Source organism: Sinocyclocheilus grahami, unplaced genomic scaffold, assembly GCF_001515645.1.
Source record: "Sinocyclocheilus grahami isolate Dianchi unplaced genomic scaffold, SAMN03320097.WGS_v1.1 scaffold67.1, whole genome shotgun sequence".
Classification (NCBI taxonomy): Eukaryota; Metazoa; Chordata; class Actinopteri; order Cypriniformes; family Cyprinidae; genus Sinocyclocheilus; species Sinocyclocheilus grahami.
The window spans coordinates 1,956,658-1,975,196 of NW_015505246.1; the positions used below are offsets into that span (position 1 = coordinate 1,956,658).

The 18,539-nt window shown below is 37.9% G+C and overlaps 1 protein-coding gene across 3 annotated transcripts in view; it reads right to left on the reverse strand.

The window, feature by feature from the left end:
• Nucleotides 1–7,899: 7,899 nt before the first annotated feature.
• The window catches only part of LOC107585169 (neuronal growth regulator 1-like), a 129,675-nt gene continuing 119,035 nt past the window's right edge, over nucleotides 7,900–18,539 (reverse strand). For all 3 annotated transcript variants that reach the window (XM_016272071.1, XM_016272070.1, XM_016272069.1), the window contains one exon: nucleotides 7,900–12,345. In XM_016272071.1, coding sequence (XP_016127557.1) covers nucleotides 12,245–12,345 — 101 coding nt within the window. In that variant the 3' untranslated portion in view covers nucleotides 7,900–12,244. The remainder of the gene's footprint in view (nucleotides 12,346–18,539) is intronic.

The window sequence follows — 18,539 nt, forward strand, 5'->3', positions numbered from 1 at the left end:
TGCTTCCTTCTGCTGACCAGCTTTTTGAAGATGCTGATGAAGATTTTCCAGCAGGATTTGGCACCTGCCCACACTGCCAAAAGCACCAAAAGTTGGTTAAATACCATGGTCATTTAACCAACTTTTGGTGCTTTTGGCTGTTGGTGTGCTTGACTGGCCAGCAAACTCACCAGACCTGAACCTGGTGAGAGGAAAATGGGGAAACGAGAGACCAAAAAATGCAGATGAGCTGAAGGCCACTGTCAAAGAAACCTGCGCTTCCATACCACCACAGCAGTGCCACAAACTGATCACCTCCATGCCACGCCGAATTGAGGCAGTAATTAAAGCAAAAGGAGCCCCTACCAAGTATAGAGTACATGTACAGTAAATTAACATACTATCCAGAAGGCCAACAAATGTTTTTTTTATTGGTCTTATGAAGTATTCTAATTTGTTGACATATAGTGAATTGGTGGGTTTTTGTTAAATGTGAGCCAAAATCATCACAATTAAAAGAACCAAAGACTTCAACTACTTTAGTCTGTGTGCATTGAATTTATTTAATACACGAGTTTCACAATTTGAGTTGAATTACTGAAATAAATTAACTTTTCCACAACATTCTAATTTATTGAGATGCACCTGTATATATTTATTTACAACTTCATAGGCTGTCAATTTTCCTCAGTAGCCCTCTCAAGTGTTCATAGCAACAGTGTTGCTTTTTGCTGTATACATGTAGTTAATTTTTTCATTCTTTTCATAATTTTTTTAATCTTCAGCAGAAAAACAAATCATGCTGATTTCCTCCATGTTTCACACAAGTATAATGTGAGCAGCGGGATTTGTTTAGTCTCCCTGCATCTGATCATTGCTGATTCATGCATGATACTGATTAAACATAAACGGTAAGGACATTTTATTATTTTACTTATGAACATGCAATTTTTTTAACACAAACAGTTCTAGGAAACGTGGGAGAGTTCAGTATTTCACAATGTTTATAATTCTTAAGCTACAAACATAAGTTAATTTACATCCATTAACACACACACGCACACACAGATTCAAAAGAGTCGAAATGATCAAAAGATGCAATTCCAATGTATATTTTGCTAACTGAATTTCACTACCAGTGTTACGTTCCAGCTATAAGTTTTTGTGGTTTGCAGTGGAAATGTAACACGTGGGTATGGAAAAATGTATCTGAGTAAAAGTAGTGCCTATTAATTTCATTTTAAAAACAGTGACAATAGTGAAAGTCAACCCTCAATACTCGTGTAAATCAGAAATATCCCAAAACTTGAAACTTTGTTACTAAACTCATCTGATATTCATATATTTAAACATGCAGTACTATAACACAACATATGTAAGCTACAAGTGAATATCAACATTTAGGTGATTAATAATACAACTGATTACATATAAAATCTTCTTCTACAATGTTCTAGCAATGTTCAAATGAAACCTGTTACGTGCCACAGCTCACAGGATCAAAAGATGATGACAGAAAGGGTTAAATACTGTTCGCGCTCATGCAAGCTTGACTTGAAACTCTTATTGAGCGCTTGCAGGATTCTAGCCTTAAAGGGATAGTTCACCCAAAAATGAAAATTTGATGTTTATCTGCTTACCCCCAGGGCATTCAAGATGTAGGTGACTTTGATTCTTCAGTAGAACACAAATGAAGATTTTTAACATAAACCGCTGCAGTCTGTCAGTCTTATAATGGAGGTGAATGGGAATTACGGCTTTGAGAGTAAAAAAAAACATACACAAACAAAACCAAATTAAACCCTGCGACTCGTGACGATACATTGATGTGTAAAGACACAAAACGATCGGTCTGTGCAAGAAGCTTAACAGTATTTCTATCGTTTTTTACCTCTGATTCATGCAATGTCCGAACTGTCCTGAGCGGCGGCGCGTCCTCCTGAGCGCGTTCTCAACAGCAGGCGCATGAGGCGTCTTCTTCTTCTTCTTGCTTTTATGGCGGATCGCATACTTATAAGTGCATTACCGCCACCTATCTCTCAAATAGACCTTTGACACTCTATCTTCAATCTCAATTAGGAGTGTCAATTGTCCATTTGAGAGATAGGTGGCGGTAATGCACTTAAGTCTGCGATCCGCGTAAAGCAAGAAGAAGAAGAAGACGCGTCAAGCGCCGACTGTTGAGAACTTTTGAGGTTTTGTTTGTGAATGTTTTTTTTTACTCTCAAAGCTGTGTTTCCCATTCACCTCCATTATAAGACTGACAGACGGCAATGGTTTGTGTTAAAAATCTTCGTTTGTGTTCTACTGAAGAAACAAAGTCACCTACATCTTGGATGCCCTGGGGGTAAGCAGATATACATAACATTTTCATTTTTGGGTGAACTATCCCTTTAAGAAACCTGCTTCATGGGTAAGTTGAGACACGGAGGATGTGTGGTGTGCTGGTGGAGCATCCCAGTTTTGTTCCTTTGTAGATTGGGTTTTTGTGCGCCATGTTGCTCATGGCAATTCTTTGGTGGAACAAGATAGCGCCCTGTTTACCAGAGGGGAAGTTGAAATGGGATAAGAGGGATTTGTTTAGGTTTTGTCATGTGTAGTCAATTTAACCCCAAGTTTTGCAAACAATTTATTGGTTTAATCTTACAAGGTTCTGCCCGGAGAAAGTATGAAAAATGAAAACCAACCAAACAAACAAGCAGCCAAGAAACAACTGCTTGAAATCTTGACGTCCTAATTAAATTGTCTCTTATTGCTTTAATGAAAAAACATAAACAGAGGGCTATTTGCATCCTTGTGCCTTCTGGTTTTGCTGGAGTGCTCATATTTGCAGCATTAAAATCAATGAGAAAAAAAACATTCATAAACCACGCTCTAAATAATACACTCAAAAACATAAAACAGCCTTTGGCGCTTGCCGCAGGAAGTATGAGGGCATTATCACTCTGTCAGCGAAGCCTCCCTTAACCACTATTTGCATCTCTCTGTTATTCCTTATCGGGGTGCATTCAGTTTGACATGCATTTTGACTGATTCTCCACTCTTGTCACTGATTAAATTTCCATTAGCCATGCTTACCAGTTGTTGTGGCACTGAGAGCTCCTGAAAGATGTTCTCCAAATATGATTGCTGGGAAGAGAGCATAGGTGGGATAATGACACAGTAACATGATTTTAGGAAGCACTCTGTGTGACGGCTCCCTCCCTCACCGCTTCAGTCTCTCCCTCACACGTCCTTTCTCATTCTTCCTCTTCTCTGTGTGGAGTTGCTTCTCATCTGCCATGAGCACAGCAATAAGGCAAGCATATAGAGAAAGACAGAAAGTGTGTACGTGTCTGTGTGTAGGGGGGTGTTAAGAGATTTATTTAAATCCTATCGTGCACACACACACACTCACAAACGGAAATAGCCATGTTTAGATTAGTTAAGATAGTTCATTCCTCGCTGTTGTGTTATTCTAAACCCATATGACTTTTTTGGTCTTTTGAAGAATCTTAGCATCTTTTCCATACAAAACAAAATTTCCATACTCTAAAAAGAACCAAAATTAATTTAAGCTATTCTTAAATGATTTTTTTAAATGCAGTCAGCTGGTAACTTGAGGCCAGATAATTGAGTAAGTAAATGCTGATTCATGAATGAATCAGTCCAACGATTCATTGATGAACTGTTCCATCCAATTTGTGAACCATATCAACCAGTCCATTCAAAAGTACAGCTCAAAAGAATGATTCTTTTGCTGAATCAGTTCTTAAGTCAACTCACAGAGTCAATAATTAGTTTGAGGTGGTTCTGGAGTTCACAACTCACTGGAAGTTAATCAGTGAATAAAGACTTACATTTGGTCTATTTCTCACACAAAGCTATCGTATTTTAGGCTGAAGAGATGGTTTGAATTTGAAAACATCTTGATGGATTTTTTCAACTTTTCACTTCACAAGTTAACTTGTGAAGTTCAGTTAATTGATGATCTTGAGTCATGTCGATTATTGTGGTGTTTATATCAGCGGTTTGTACTCTCATTCTGACGGCATCCATTCACTGCTGAGGATCCACTGGTGAGCAAGTAATGTAATGCCTTCGCTGAAATGGTCACTGAATTTATATGTATTTTTTAAATAGAAAAATAGGAGCATACAAGTTTAGAATAGCATAGTGAAACGGTTAAAATGAGTAAGTAAATAATGACAGAATTTATAACCTCTGCCCTCATCATCTCAGCCTGTATGGTAATCAGGGCACAGTTACTGTGCAAGTTTCAGTATGGAGATAACATGAAATGCCTGCTATTCGAATGAAGCTAACTGTTATTGCTAATGACCAGCAGGATTAATTAGAGGGAGCAGGATGGGCAGCTCGGAGAGCAGTCTCTCCCTCATTAATCCGCTTGCAGGTGTTCTCCTGCCACTCTCTCCCTCTCCATCTGCACATGGAGAAGATCGACGAGAACCCAACTCACACCAATTCAATCTTATTAGTCCACCACAGATATCACATCCCTGAAAGAGCCTCCAGTGGAGGACAGCTGTAGATAAGGGAAGCACGAGACTCTGAAACACAAAGATTTGAGGAAATTGTTCAAACTGGGAGAACTTTTGTGTAAAGGTGGTATCTTCTGTGCTGAGAGACCAATGAATGATTTATCTGAGAGACTTTTTAAGGTTTTTCAGCACATTTTCTCCAAGTTCCAAGTCAAAGCAGCATAATGTAATATTTTTTTGTCATTATTTATAATGGGACTAAAATTTGAGGTGCAACCCAAATTCTAAATTAGGCTGATATTATGCTAATGTCAGTTTTGCTCATGCATGAAATAGGGTGAACAGATTATTATTATTTTTTTGTAAATCACGATTATCTGATTTTCAAATCAAGGCTACTTGAAATACATTATAATTTTGTAAAAAGTATGTAAATCAATGTAAGTTATATTAAATAAAAATAAAAAAACTAACTAAATAAATACTAATAAAATAAAATAAATAACAAATGTATTGTTTCTGCTAACATTTGACATTTATATGTAAATGTATATTTAAAGTAACACACTTTCATGGCAATCTGTAACTTTCTTTTACTTTCTGGGGAATTGGTGAATTTGTACAATCTAATTTGTACATTTTCATACAACTGAAGGTTATGTTTAGGAGTGGGGTGGAACTTTTTAAAAAAATTATAAATTTCCATACAAATCCCACACAGCATTTCAAACAATATCTTTTTCTCATGAAATCAGGGTTATTAAGGACTTACCAACACATTAGATCAAACAAATTTAAACCAAATAATAAAAACTATTTCCATATACAAGCAATGAGTTGAACACAAATTTCATACTCAACATCAAAAAAATAATAATTCCATTATTGATTGTTAATACAGCAGGGAGGATCACTGATCTATGACTACTGTTGGTTTGGAGCTGTACTTAGTAGGGGAGACTGGGGAGTGTTGTCACACTGAGTGATTTGCAACACCATTACTTTAACCAATTAGAATTGAGCTACAGGGGTGAAATCACTATCACACATGACCACCACCCTCCTGAGGTGAGAGCAGACTGTTTGTGAAGTCAATTCTTACATCTGGTTTTCTAATTTAATATACAGCATCCAAGCTTTCATACATGAAGTAATAATAATAACAATTAAAAAAATTGCAGCATTACAGAAGATAGTGAAAGTTGTAACACTATTTTCCAATGTGTTTCTACAGCACCCATAAACAAAATGGGACAATTTTATTGCGAAGTTTTTTTCTATATGCTTTACCATTTAGATTTTAAGTAATTATAATTAGCTAATCCAAATTATTATTTCAAATAACTATTTTAACGCTTTATTTGATTACCATACAATTCAAGTATACTATAAAAATGTAAATCAAACAAAGATTAGTGGAGTATGTTTTAAAAGAAAATATTATTATTAGTCTTTCTACTACAAAAAAATAATGCTTTCCATTTCTTTGTACTTACTTGTGAAATTTACTAGCAATTGCTGAATTAAAAATGTTTCTACATCATTTTTTTTAGCAGTGTACACAATTTAAACTGATGTCCATGTTTTCATTTAAAGGTGGGGTAAGCGATTTTTCAAAAACGCTTTAGAAAACTGATTCGGGCTGAGTAGCAAAACAAACTTGTAGCCAATCAGCAGTAAGGGGCGTGTCTACTCATGATGTGGAGGAGAGAGCGTTCAGTGCACAGGACGGACATTAACCGAGCCGAGCATCAGAAAGATAGAGATGGCGGATAAAAAACGAAAGAGGAAAACGTCTGCGGATCTAGTGTAGACCATAGATATGTGTATATATATATCTATGGTGTAGAAAGCATTACTGATTATAATGAGTTCCATAGTATTTTGTCGCGCCGTGCCACTCGCGTCCGTTGTAGACAAGGTGTAACATTGGTTTTGCTTTGTTTCACAGAACTAATCGTTGCCTGGCTTGCGTACGTATGTGTGGGGCGGAGCTATCAAAATAGGGGCGAGACCCTTTTGGGGTAGGGGCATGTTTGTTTTGGTGATTTCAAATATCAACATTGGCTACCAGAAATCGCACTTAGTCCACTTGGGGGAAAAATGAGTAGTATATTTCTACTTTAATTTGTAGCAGATAAATATAGAAATTTTATATCAAAAATTGAGATGCAAGTGCAAAAAATAAACAAAAAATCACTGCGACATTACACCTCCTCTAACTGGTGTTCTTTATTCAGTGCAGCTTTTTCTTGAAGTTGAAGGAACACTGTGATGTGGGCCATTAACTGAGGCTTTAAGAGGGCCAATGAAAATGACCTGGCCTGATCTCCAAATGAAAGATAAATATGCTGCAGTGTGGACATCTGTCACGGGGATGTGGGAGGAGGCTGACAGACTCAGAGTAGCCTACTAAATCATTTCTACACTAAACTCTGGGTATGATTCACTTTGTGACCGCGCTTACGCAACGTGTTTTCACCACGAAAGGTGAAAGGTTTTTAGTGTAGAATGAACTCTATAAACATGAATTGCACAAGATGTAACCAAATGTAGTAACTGGTGAATGGTCTTTTTTGGCAATTTAGGTTTTTCATCTAGTGCCGCAGGAGGTCAGCTTGTTTCCAGCACACATAAAACGTCATCTCCCATGAGGCGCTGCTTGGATCCTAGTGCAGCAGGCCATGCACCACTGACATGGAAATTCAAATTGACGGGGATTAACTCTTTAGACTTCAACAGACCCACCAGTACATAATGTTCCTGATCCTGATGAGAAACCAAATGTTAGCATGAAAGATGGAAAAAAATTAAAAATGGAAAATGTCACTGTCACTTACATGATCAGCATTGTGTTGTAAATGCACTTTACACGGGTCTTGCTATGGCACTTGATTGAAAGGGACAGACAAAATAAACCAATTAACTAACAAATGAGCTAACAAATTAGTTGTTTCATTTTATTACAGTGCAAAATTATTCACTTACGTGGGAAGTAGTATTCCGGCATAAGAGTCTGTAGTCTTAATTACTGGAAATTAATTTAAATGTATTCATATTTATTTTAAATGCAATAAAACACACCAACTTGTGTTCTTGCTAAATTAAATCATATGCAGGTACAGTATTTTAAAATAGCATTTCATTATGCATCATGTAAAGCACATTTCACAGTTCCATCACCAACTTCCAATTTTATTAGTATCAAACCACTGCTACAAAATTACATCAAACATGATGAAAATGAACTTGCATACGTGCTATACACAATGTAAGCTTTAAAGTAATTAAAGTATATGATTCTTTTTTTTCTTGACAATATCAATATATATCAATGCCACTTAAAGCCATATATGTCATTCCAGTGATCTAGAGCCTAAAATATACAACTATATCCCTGGTGGCTAAAGTATCTCCATACACATGTAAGTAAAGATGACCATTTCAAATTTCTCATCACAGAAATGTCAGCTTCAATAGTTGAGGAAATAAAAGTACAGCCATCCCAATATGGTTACAATGTCCATTTTACTTAGTCACCAAACTGAACGAAACAAAATAAAAGGTACCAAAATCAAATAAACATGTATATACAAAAGTAACCAAAGCTCACCAAATGGTTTCCAAAGCATTAGTGTAAATTTGGATCGTTCTGGCGAGTGTCCTCTGTGCTCAATTACTCAGTAGCAGACGGGTGGTTTCACTGGTGGACTTATTCCACTTCACAAAATAACTGCTTAAGATATGAACGGTGCCAACACAAATTGCCCATGCCATTCAAAACAGCTAGCAACAATTACCAGGCCAACTAACATCTAATGAGACGATAACGGTGAATAAAAGAGAACGGTGTGTTTTTTGAAAACCATGGACTTGCGTAACCAAAATTGATCCCTTGCTTTTCACATAAAACACTTCTCCTGATGAGACACAATCGGCGGTTTCAAACAGAGCTCAGCGAAAGGCGGCTCTGCTAAAACCTTAGCATTATCAAAACCACTGCATCAGTGCTGGGCTAACTTGTTTTTCAGCTCAGTGAAAATAACGAGCGAGGGGGCCGACAAAAACTTGATGGCGAGGAACAAAAAAAGCTTTAGAATTCACTCATTCTCATTTTGGCAGCTACTTTATTATCCAGACAAATATTTTGCCAATGGATGTTTCTACCGCCTAAGTACAGTCATGGCGGCTGCTTCATTTGTCATCAGTTTCGTATCATTCGAAGGTTTAACACAATAGCCGCAAACCAAATGGGCGTCACGAAGGATTATAGGTTTTTGTTCTTTACGGTGCGCCGTGGAGTCAATTAGAATACTGCAAAACTGCAATTACTGCCAAGCATTTTGAAAAGGACAGAGGTTTATGTAGATTACTGTCAGCCCTGCCAGAGTGCTGCTGAGAGAGTGAGCGCTCACAGCTGGTTAATGCAGCACCCTCCAGCACTCCACAAAATCATCCTCCAGAAACTGACAAAGGCACAGGAAGAATTTTATTAACTGCCAGGTCAGAAGAATCACCTCCCCTGGCCGCACACACAGCACTCTCAAACCGACTTTTAAAAGAGTCTGGCCAAGATAGAGATGGAGCTGACAGGTTTTTAATCATTGAAATACCGCCTCCCACCCTCATTCTGTCTCGCCAGCAGCTTCGCTCGAGATAGGAGATGAAGTATCTTAAATGTTTGGGTTTTTCGGACCGTACACGTGTGGTTACACATCCACCGAAGACTTTTTTGTACCGATATGTGCTCATAGGATTTCGAGAAAAAAAAGTACCGAATTTGCTACCTCATACCACATGGCGAGGACTCCGGGAAGGTGCTGGAACCCAAGGGGTCTCCTCGGGCCACAACATGTGCTGCTTGCAGTAATTTGAACCCATTCGAAAATAGCACCGGCCTTTTGGGTTTTCGTGACCACTGGCACCATGCAAATTCTGGATATCTGTCGCTTGGCTGACGTGAGAAATTTCGAAACTCGTCATTGAATATTAATGCATGTCCAGGAATGTGATTATCAAGTCATTAGATGCTCAGAGTGAAAATTTGCAGCACATTTGCCTGTTATTTACAGACTCTTTTGAAAGGCTGTAACTTTCAGGAGAATTATGCATGCATGAATGCTCTTGTCTGTTTTTTTTATCTTGATATCCACTTACGCAGTTTTAATGATGCTTTAATGAGCTCTTTGTTATGGTTTCATTCACAATATTTATTAAAAGAGCATGTGCTACTTTTATTTCTTTACAGAACTCAAAATTGGCAGACGTTTTTAAACATTTTTTTAATTGCCCTTTTATCAGCTATTAATTAGAAGCCAGAAATACTACGCAACACTGATTCGTCTGGTATGCTAGCTATGAATGGCAAATGCATGAGGCTTAGACATGGCATTTGACATGGAATGGCAACAGATCATATCAATTAATACTTTTAAAGGCACATTTTATACAGTACTTGCTTCTAGAGTGGACTCAGAATATTGAAATGCAGCGTATTTACTGTAACTGCCAAAGCTATTGGTGTTAATCTGCGATTATGGAGGTTTGTGGTAATGATAAGCAAGTGCAATGTTACTTTTTATATCACAACGGCGAAAGCCAGGCCCTCACAGCGATGAATATTTAAACTTCCCTCGGTTTGATCTCTGAGGCTTTCAGGTCTGTAATAAGCAAAGGGACATACAGGTGAGACCTATATGATTCTGTGACTGATTCTTCGTCAGAATATATCTGTTGTAAGTGAAATATTCAGACACTTCCTGTCATTGAAAATGTACGTTGTGCATAAATAATATATAAAAAGAATCTAAATTCGTCACGCGTTAACCAAATAGCATAAGTACAGTCTATAGGAAAGGACCCAGTATTGCACACTGAGCGGAAACGATTCTGTGATGACTTTCACATGAAAAGAACATTTCATCTTAGCTCAACAGACAGGCCTAGTGATGTTCAGTAGTGTGGAACACATTTCATTAAGTCAAAGCAGCCTCAAAACTGGTTTTGTTCTCAAATTATCGATTTATGGTAAGTGGCCACCTTAACATACATATTAATTTGACATGCAGCACATTTATAATTTCTGCACATCTTAATATACAACAAGTGTGTGGGAACTAGGGTAGAGGTTAAACTAAACCTAGACACTGGCTCTACCAATAAGATAAAATGAATTCTACTTTCTTCGAATATACACACACGTGACTCGTTTTCTATTATACCGTATGACTGGTTCACACCCTCTGAGTTAAAAGTAGATTATTTGATTACAAACGGTTCTTTTTTCCAACTTCTACTCGTTTGACAAGAATCAACAACAGTTGTGGCATCTAAAATGAAAGACAACATTGTAAACTATGCCATACTGCATACGTATTTTGAAATAATATTCATTCACACGTTTGGATCCACACTTGAAAGTTTCATATTGTCCCCACAAGGGAAGTGCATATTCTTTTTTTCTGCTTCCCTATTCAAAACTATTTCACACTGACAGAAGCAAAGCAGGTAATATGTTAATACATTATAAAAATCCTGTTCAAATGATTACAACCATAAAACATACTCCATAAAATTAAAGAAAAAAAGCCAATAATGATTTGAATGATCGTCAGATAAGTTCCAGTAGACACTGTTCATAATTTCCTCATTTAATCAAAGTGCACATCAAATATGACCCACCTTTCCTCTACTTTTTACTTTGGATTGGTCTGTTACAATATTTTGCATGCTGCCAACTAATGAATGTCTTTTATGTGCTATTTTTATTTTGATATCTTATTAAATATAACATCAAATGCAACACAGACATTTTCTCTATTCCTTTTTCACATTGGAGCTCTCATTTTAAAGACCCCCAGGGCGAAAAGGACAGCTCTGTAACTCTGCTTTGCTGTTTTATATCCTTTTGACCACTTCAAGAGGCTCATTTTAATTTTACAATTAGGCTCACTCACAAATAGTTTTACAAGAGGCAAATGTATCTCATACGATTACATATTTGAATCTCCAGTGCAATCTAGGTTTAGATTTTTTTTCCTGCAGTAAAACAACTAATTCATGTATTTCTAGAATAACTAGAAAGGTTTATGATCGTACACTGCATAATTCAGTTAAATGCAATTGGGGTCTATAGCCCAGAGTTCTAAACCTTTGAGGTATGGCTGTAGTTTTGGTCTAGAAAATGAATAATCATATTTCACCGTCAATGGAAAAAACACGCGCATTAGCATATTAAACTAAAGCTGCTCTTCTATTGTTCACTTGGCCTTTGACTGTATTACGTTTGATATCAATTTCAATATCTCTCCCTTTGTGAAATCTTAAACAGTGTTTCTTGGTTCACTGGATTTAAATGAGCTCGGCAAAAAACGTAGCACGGAGCGCAAGGTGACACACACTAGGGCGTCTTTCCTTTTTCAATAACAAAGACACTAACGTCACACACCCTTACTTTTCCAAAGCGTGATTTCGGCTAATTTGTGAGCATTCGAAGGGGACAATGTGTGCTGATTCACAAAGTGGGAAATCAGGAAAAGAAAATAAGAAAATAATAGAAAATAAGACAAGAGAAAGAAAACCAACCCCCTAAAACCATATGTATTTACATGATGACAAACACCACAGAAGAAAATTACCATCCCAACATAAGAAATGCTGATTAAAATCCCTCGCTGCTTTCCAAACACACTGTACCAGATTGGATCCAGCCATCAGCAATGTCAAAGGATCTGTAAATGCTCAAAAGGGTTCTTTACAGTCATTGTGTATGGCCGTCCCCAGGGCTAGTAAACGCTGACGAGAGAAGAGAGAGCCAGGATCAGGTACCGGCAGGCCAGCAGGACTTCAGCGCCTCCTGTACTTCCATATGGAGCGGTGTTGGGTGCTGTAAACAACAGAGCAGAGACACACGCTGATTAGCAGATTCTCCATCTCTCCTGGCAGCGAGTCATAGTCTCAGTCAAGCAGTACCTCCTCCCTTTTCATATGAGCGGAGCACACGTTGCCTGCCTTCACGCTCTCAAATCAAGACTCACGACGGGCTCGCATGCCGGAAGGAGTCCTTCAATAAGACGCTTTGCTTTAAACCCGTGCTGGGTACTTCAAAATAAGAGGGCGTAACAACTAGTCTCAGAGATGTGATCATGTTGCTTTCTCTGCTTTTACCTTTGAACCTGCTAGAAAGCATCAAATTCGTTTCATCCCTAATGAAAATATATTTGCATAAAATATATTTTAAAATATATGCAAAATCTCGCTGACATGCTTCTAGGCTGTTCTGAGTGGCTGCCAGTATTGGCAAGTTTCTGTGCGATTGCTAGGGTGTTCTGGGTGGTTGCCAAGGAGTTGCTATGCAGCTGTTAGGATGTTATGAGCTCATTGCTCTGTCCTTTGCTAGGGTGTTCTGGATGGTTACCAGGGGTGCTGCTATGCAGTTGCTGAGGGACAGAGGAACTTTGAATGATTCTTAATACAATATGTGGTTGCAAGGTTGTTGCTATGCAGTTGCTAGGGTGTTCTGTGTGGTAGCCAAGGAGTTGCCATGCAGCTGTTAAGATCTGCTATGTCCTTTGCAAGGGTGTTTTGGATATCACCAAGGTACTTTGAAAGGGCACCTATTATGCAAAATTCACTTTTACATGTTGTTTGGACATAAATGTGTGTTGGCAGTGTGTGTACACTACCACCCTATAATGATAAAAATCCACCCGCTTCTTTTTTTAATCCCCATAAATCATAATCAGTGTCTCAGAACAAGCCGTTTGCAGAATCTGTAAAATGTGACGTCACATTTTACAAGCCCCATCCACGACTGTTGACGGACAATGCTGTATTAGAAGAGACACCGCCCTGAGTGAGCTGCACACAATCCGCCGTGTTTATCTTCATGCTAAAAAGCAGCATTCAAGAAAGAAATGTCTTCTTATTACAGCTACAGAAATTATTCATTCAAGTCCGTGTAGACAGCAGTATAGGTACTGCATATTACACTGCTGTCACTTAATACACAGATCTAATATAAACGTGCGATTTCTTTCCGGCTGTTTATCTTCACAGACATAAGTTCACATAACCGACTGTTTTTTTGTAACTTGTGTGTGCTTGACAATTTATGTGCAATAAGACATGAAAGAGAACTTAGTTTAGTACTCACATGCTGTGTGACAGATGCTTTGTGTTCGCGTGCGTCCTATGTGTGCACTCAGAAAATCCTATATCAGACTTTTAAACTAATATGGCTTTAAAACGCATGATTTCAGCAAGATAGACATAATAATCAAAACCAAACAGATGTTTTTGGCAGAATATCTAAGGTACGCGCTGTAAAGGAACAGCCCTATTCTCAAAAAGGGGCGGGAGCAGCAGCTCATTTGCATTTAAAGAGACATGCATGAAAATAGCATGTTTTTTGCTTCCACTCATAATAGGCATTTTTAAAATTATGTAATAAATGATCTGTGGGGTATTTTGAGGTCAAACTTAACAGACACATTCTGGCGACACCTGAGACATATATATTACATCTAAAAGAGGGCATGATAGGTGCCTTTCAAAGATTCTTACCACTTTCATGTGCCATTGCAAAGGTGTTTTGGATGGTTGCCAAGGAGTTGCTATGCAGCTGCTAAAGGCTGGAATACACTACATGACTTTTAAAATGTGAACAGATTTTAAACCACTAGGCATCATATACTTGCCAACTTTAGAAATAGTTACAGAAGAAAAACTGGCCATCACACACTAACGACTGAAGTTCATACACCAGCAGACTTTATAGTCTTTCCGATTACAACAAACTCACAAACGTGTCTTTTTGCTAAGAGACACATGACAAACAAAAACAATGTTTTCTAAAATCAGCTCAAAATATCAAACATGTTTGATATCCTCTGACTGGATGGATTCATAGTCTGAAGCAAAAAAAACAACAAAACAAAACAAAAAAAATATCAGAGTCTGTGACCATCATACACGATGCGATTTATTGTGAAATCTGCCAACTCAAATTTGCAGACTGGTTCTGATTTTTGGCAACTAGCGTCAACTTCTCCAGAATGTAAATCGGAACAAAAATCTGTAGTGTATTCTAGCCACAAGATGCCCTGAGTTCTTATTAACACATTGCACTGAGTGGTTCTTTGTATGTTGCTGTGCAGTTACTTGGTGGTCGATAGTCAAAAAAGTATTATTCACATCCATAGCATGGTACGAGGCAAAGTTTAATCTCCAAGCATGAGCAATAGTAATAGTGATGCTTGCCTTTGCAAACCCACTGATAAGCCTGTGCTGCTGACGCTAGGTATGCTCATATTTTCCCAGCCAACACAGATCCCTGTGGCTGAAAGCCTTCAGGTCTGTCCCCGAAGCAAAACAACTTGAGTGTAGTACTCAGGAGAGGCGCTTCAGAACAGGTGTGGGAGTGTACAGGCATTCATCTTCATGAGAGTTTTTGTTTCACAGCTCTGTTAATGACAGACACTGGCCTACCTAAGGAGATTAGTACATCAAACACACACACACACACACACACACACACACACACACACACACTCAGGAGATTATGTGTCCTGGCTGGTACCACTGACTTTCTTTTACATCCATCCAGCAAATTTTCGTTGTGCATGTTATTTGCGAATACATGTGATGACAGTATCTAATGGAGTCATTATGATATGGAATCATTTGTTTGAACTGTTTTCCCCGCACTGAAAGCCACAATAAGGCTGAATCACGGCATCAAATAGCACATCTGACAGTAATAAGTATGTTTGTGCATGGAAGGTTGATAAAATAATTGCTTTGTGACAAGTCCTGTCACGAATTGCAAAAAATGGGAGATGAAAAGCCGTGCATCCATTTTCGCTTCCATTCCAGCTTTTACGGCTTTAAATTACCAGTGTTGCTTAAAAATCTTTATACCAAAAAATTATAGCCACTTGCAACGGGAAGCCCGGAATATCAGAAATGGGTATATGAGATAGAAAATGATGCAAATTGTGATGATGTGCGCGAGATGCATGGTTAGGAAACGAGGAGAGCAAACTGCCCTGTACACTGCGGCTTCATTCTGCCTCCATCCAAAGCACTGGATAATGACACAGTTTTTGCTAGGCAGAGAGAGTGGAGCTGGTAACCATGGAAACAGCTCACATCCTGCGCTGGCCCCTTTGCCAGAGCCACAGAGTGTGCACAGCGCTACCAATGGAACAGAATCATTTAGGCTATAGGCACCTGCTGCAGTATCTAACTATAAGCGCTCTTTGTCAAAAAACAAACAACGCCATATGGCCTGTGAAAGGTAAAAGGACGAAACGCTTTGTCCCTACAGTATATTTCTTTCCAGTGCCCCATCGGACTAATAGCTACTGGAACGTCGGTGATGATTCAGGGTCGTGCCAGAAACATCCTATCATCTGGCACTATAGAAGCAATTAAGGAAAGCACCAATATTACCTGCCTGGCTGCGTTGTGCGAGTTAGGGAGCTGTTTAATATCCCACTGTGTCTAAATCAGTCTGTTGTTGTGACGGTGCAGGTTGTTACTGCACTTGCCATTTTAATTAACTCAACCCCTCCCCATCCAGACAGTGGCTGCCTTGTGATTACTCTGCTTTAAATCTAAAGTGTGTAAATACAGTGAGAAAGGAGGTTATTGCACCGGCTTTTGCAACAACATGGCGGTCTCACAGAGCGAAGTTAGTACAGGTATTAGGAACGGCATGACATTTCGCACATAAAAACAAATCGTCGGATTAACCATCTAAAGACTGCATATCTTGAGATGCAAGAGCATCAATTTCCTCATTAAGTTCGGATCAGGGAGTAATCAGTCATGTGCATCTAAATCATGGTTTTGCACTCTATCTAAAGCTCACAAAACCTTCCCTTCGTATGATTATGAAGAGGACACATTATAATTCTGCATAATGATCGCCATAGGCCACAGACAGAAGTTTCTGCATTGCCTATATATACAAGTACAAGATTCCAATTAAAGAAAATGAGAGCTCTCTCTCTGTTCGACTTTGTGTATTTGTTTTGGTTGATTTAGTTAACAGCTTAATTTTTTTTTAGGCATAATGTTGTTGGTGTGACACGGTGCAGAATAAAAAGAGGGGCTGCCACCCTATAATCGGCTGCTAGTTTGAGTCCCACCATTCCTTTTAACTGGCACAAGACCCATCGTTAAGCTGCTTAATGAATTTCATCCTTCCATTCAATGCTCTCCCTCTTTGTGCCGCTCTTATGCTGTGATACAACAAGTTACAGTTAAGACTAGTTCCACAGTTTCCATTTTTATTGTAGTACTATAAAATAGATAGTTTTGGTTTAGTCAATTCCTGAACTGAATTTGAGGAACTAGTATTGAAATTTTAATAATTAAAAATACACTACTGTTTGAATGTTTGAGGCCAGTAAGATTTCTATTATAAATAAATAATGTTCTTTTGAATTTTCTATTCATCTAAGAATTTTGGGGAAAAAAGTATCATGGTTTCAACAAATATATTATGCAGCACAACTGTTTTCAACACTGATAATAAGAAATGTTTCTTGAAAACCAAATCAGCATATTAGGGTGATTTATGAATGTCATGTGACACTGAAGACTCCAGTAATGGCTGCTGAAAATTTAGCTTTGCCCTCACAGGAACAGATAAGAAATGATAAAATGGATAACAGCCATTTTTTAATTTAATACAATTTCACAATATTACCGTTTTCACTGTATAATTGATTTTGAACATTAGTGGAGATACATTTAAATTTAAAGAAATTCATATAACCCCAATAGGTCAAATTATTAAATGGGTAAAAAAACATGTAATTTCCCAAAATGACACAACGTTCATTTCTTTAAATTGCCATTTAGTCTATGCCTAAAATTTTAGAAAAAGTTGTGTCTGCTCAATTATTCTCCTTCTTGCAAAAAAAATGATCTCAATGAAGAATTTCAGTCAGGTTTCAGGCCCCACCATAGCACAGAAACTGCACTTGTTAAAATTACAAATGACTTGCTTCTTGCGTCAGACCAAGACTGCATCTCTTTTAGTTTTACTTGATCTTAGTGCTATGTTCGACACTATAGATCATGACTTACTCATAGATCGATTATAAAACTATACGGGTATTCAAGGGCAGGCTTTAAGATGGTTTAGATCCTAACAGTCCGATCGCTACCATTTTGTTTATTTAAACAGGGAGTCATCTCAGTTATCACCAGTAAAGTATGGAGTGCCACAAGGATCTGTCCTAGGTCCTCTGCTATTTTCAGTATACAGTACATGTTACCCCTTGGTAATATTATTAGAAAATACGGGATTAGTTTCCACTGTTATGCTGATGATACTCAACTATATATCTCAACAAGACCAGTGTAAATGTAAAATGTAAATGATTGTATGACCAATAATTTTCTCCTATTGAATTCGGATAAGACAGAGATATTACTTATTGGACCAAAAAGCAGTACACATAATCTCTTGGATTACAATTTGCAACTAGACGGATGTACTGTTACTTTCCTTACAGTCAAAAATCTGGGTGTTATATTAGACAGCAACTTGTCTTTTGAAAATAATATTTACCATGTTACAAAAACAGCATTCTTCCATCTTAGAAACATTGCCAAGCTACGAAACATGATACCTGTTTCTGATGCAGAAAAGCTAGTTCATGCATTCATGACCTCTAGACTGGACTATTGTAGTTCCGTATCAGTTACAAAATATTATTACTTACCTATAAGGCCCTAAATAGTTTAGCTCCTGCGTACCTAACTAGCCTTATACCACGCTACAATCCATCACGCTCCCTAAGGTTGCAAAACTCTGGACTTTTGGTAGTATCTAGGATAGCAAAGTCCACTAAAGGAGGTAGAGTTTTTTGCATTTGGCTCCCAAACTCTGGAATTGCCTTCCTAATAACGTTCGGGGTTCAGACACACTCTCTCTGTTTAAATCTAGATTAAAGACACATCTCTTTGGCCAAGCATTCAAATAATGCATCTCATAATCTTTTACTGCAGTCATAATCTTTTACTGCAGTTATATCTAATCAAATGCACATTATTATTCGT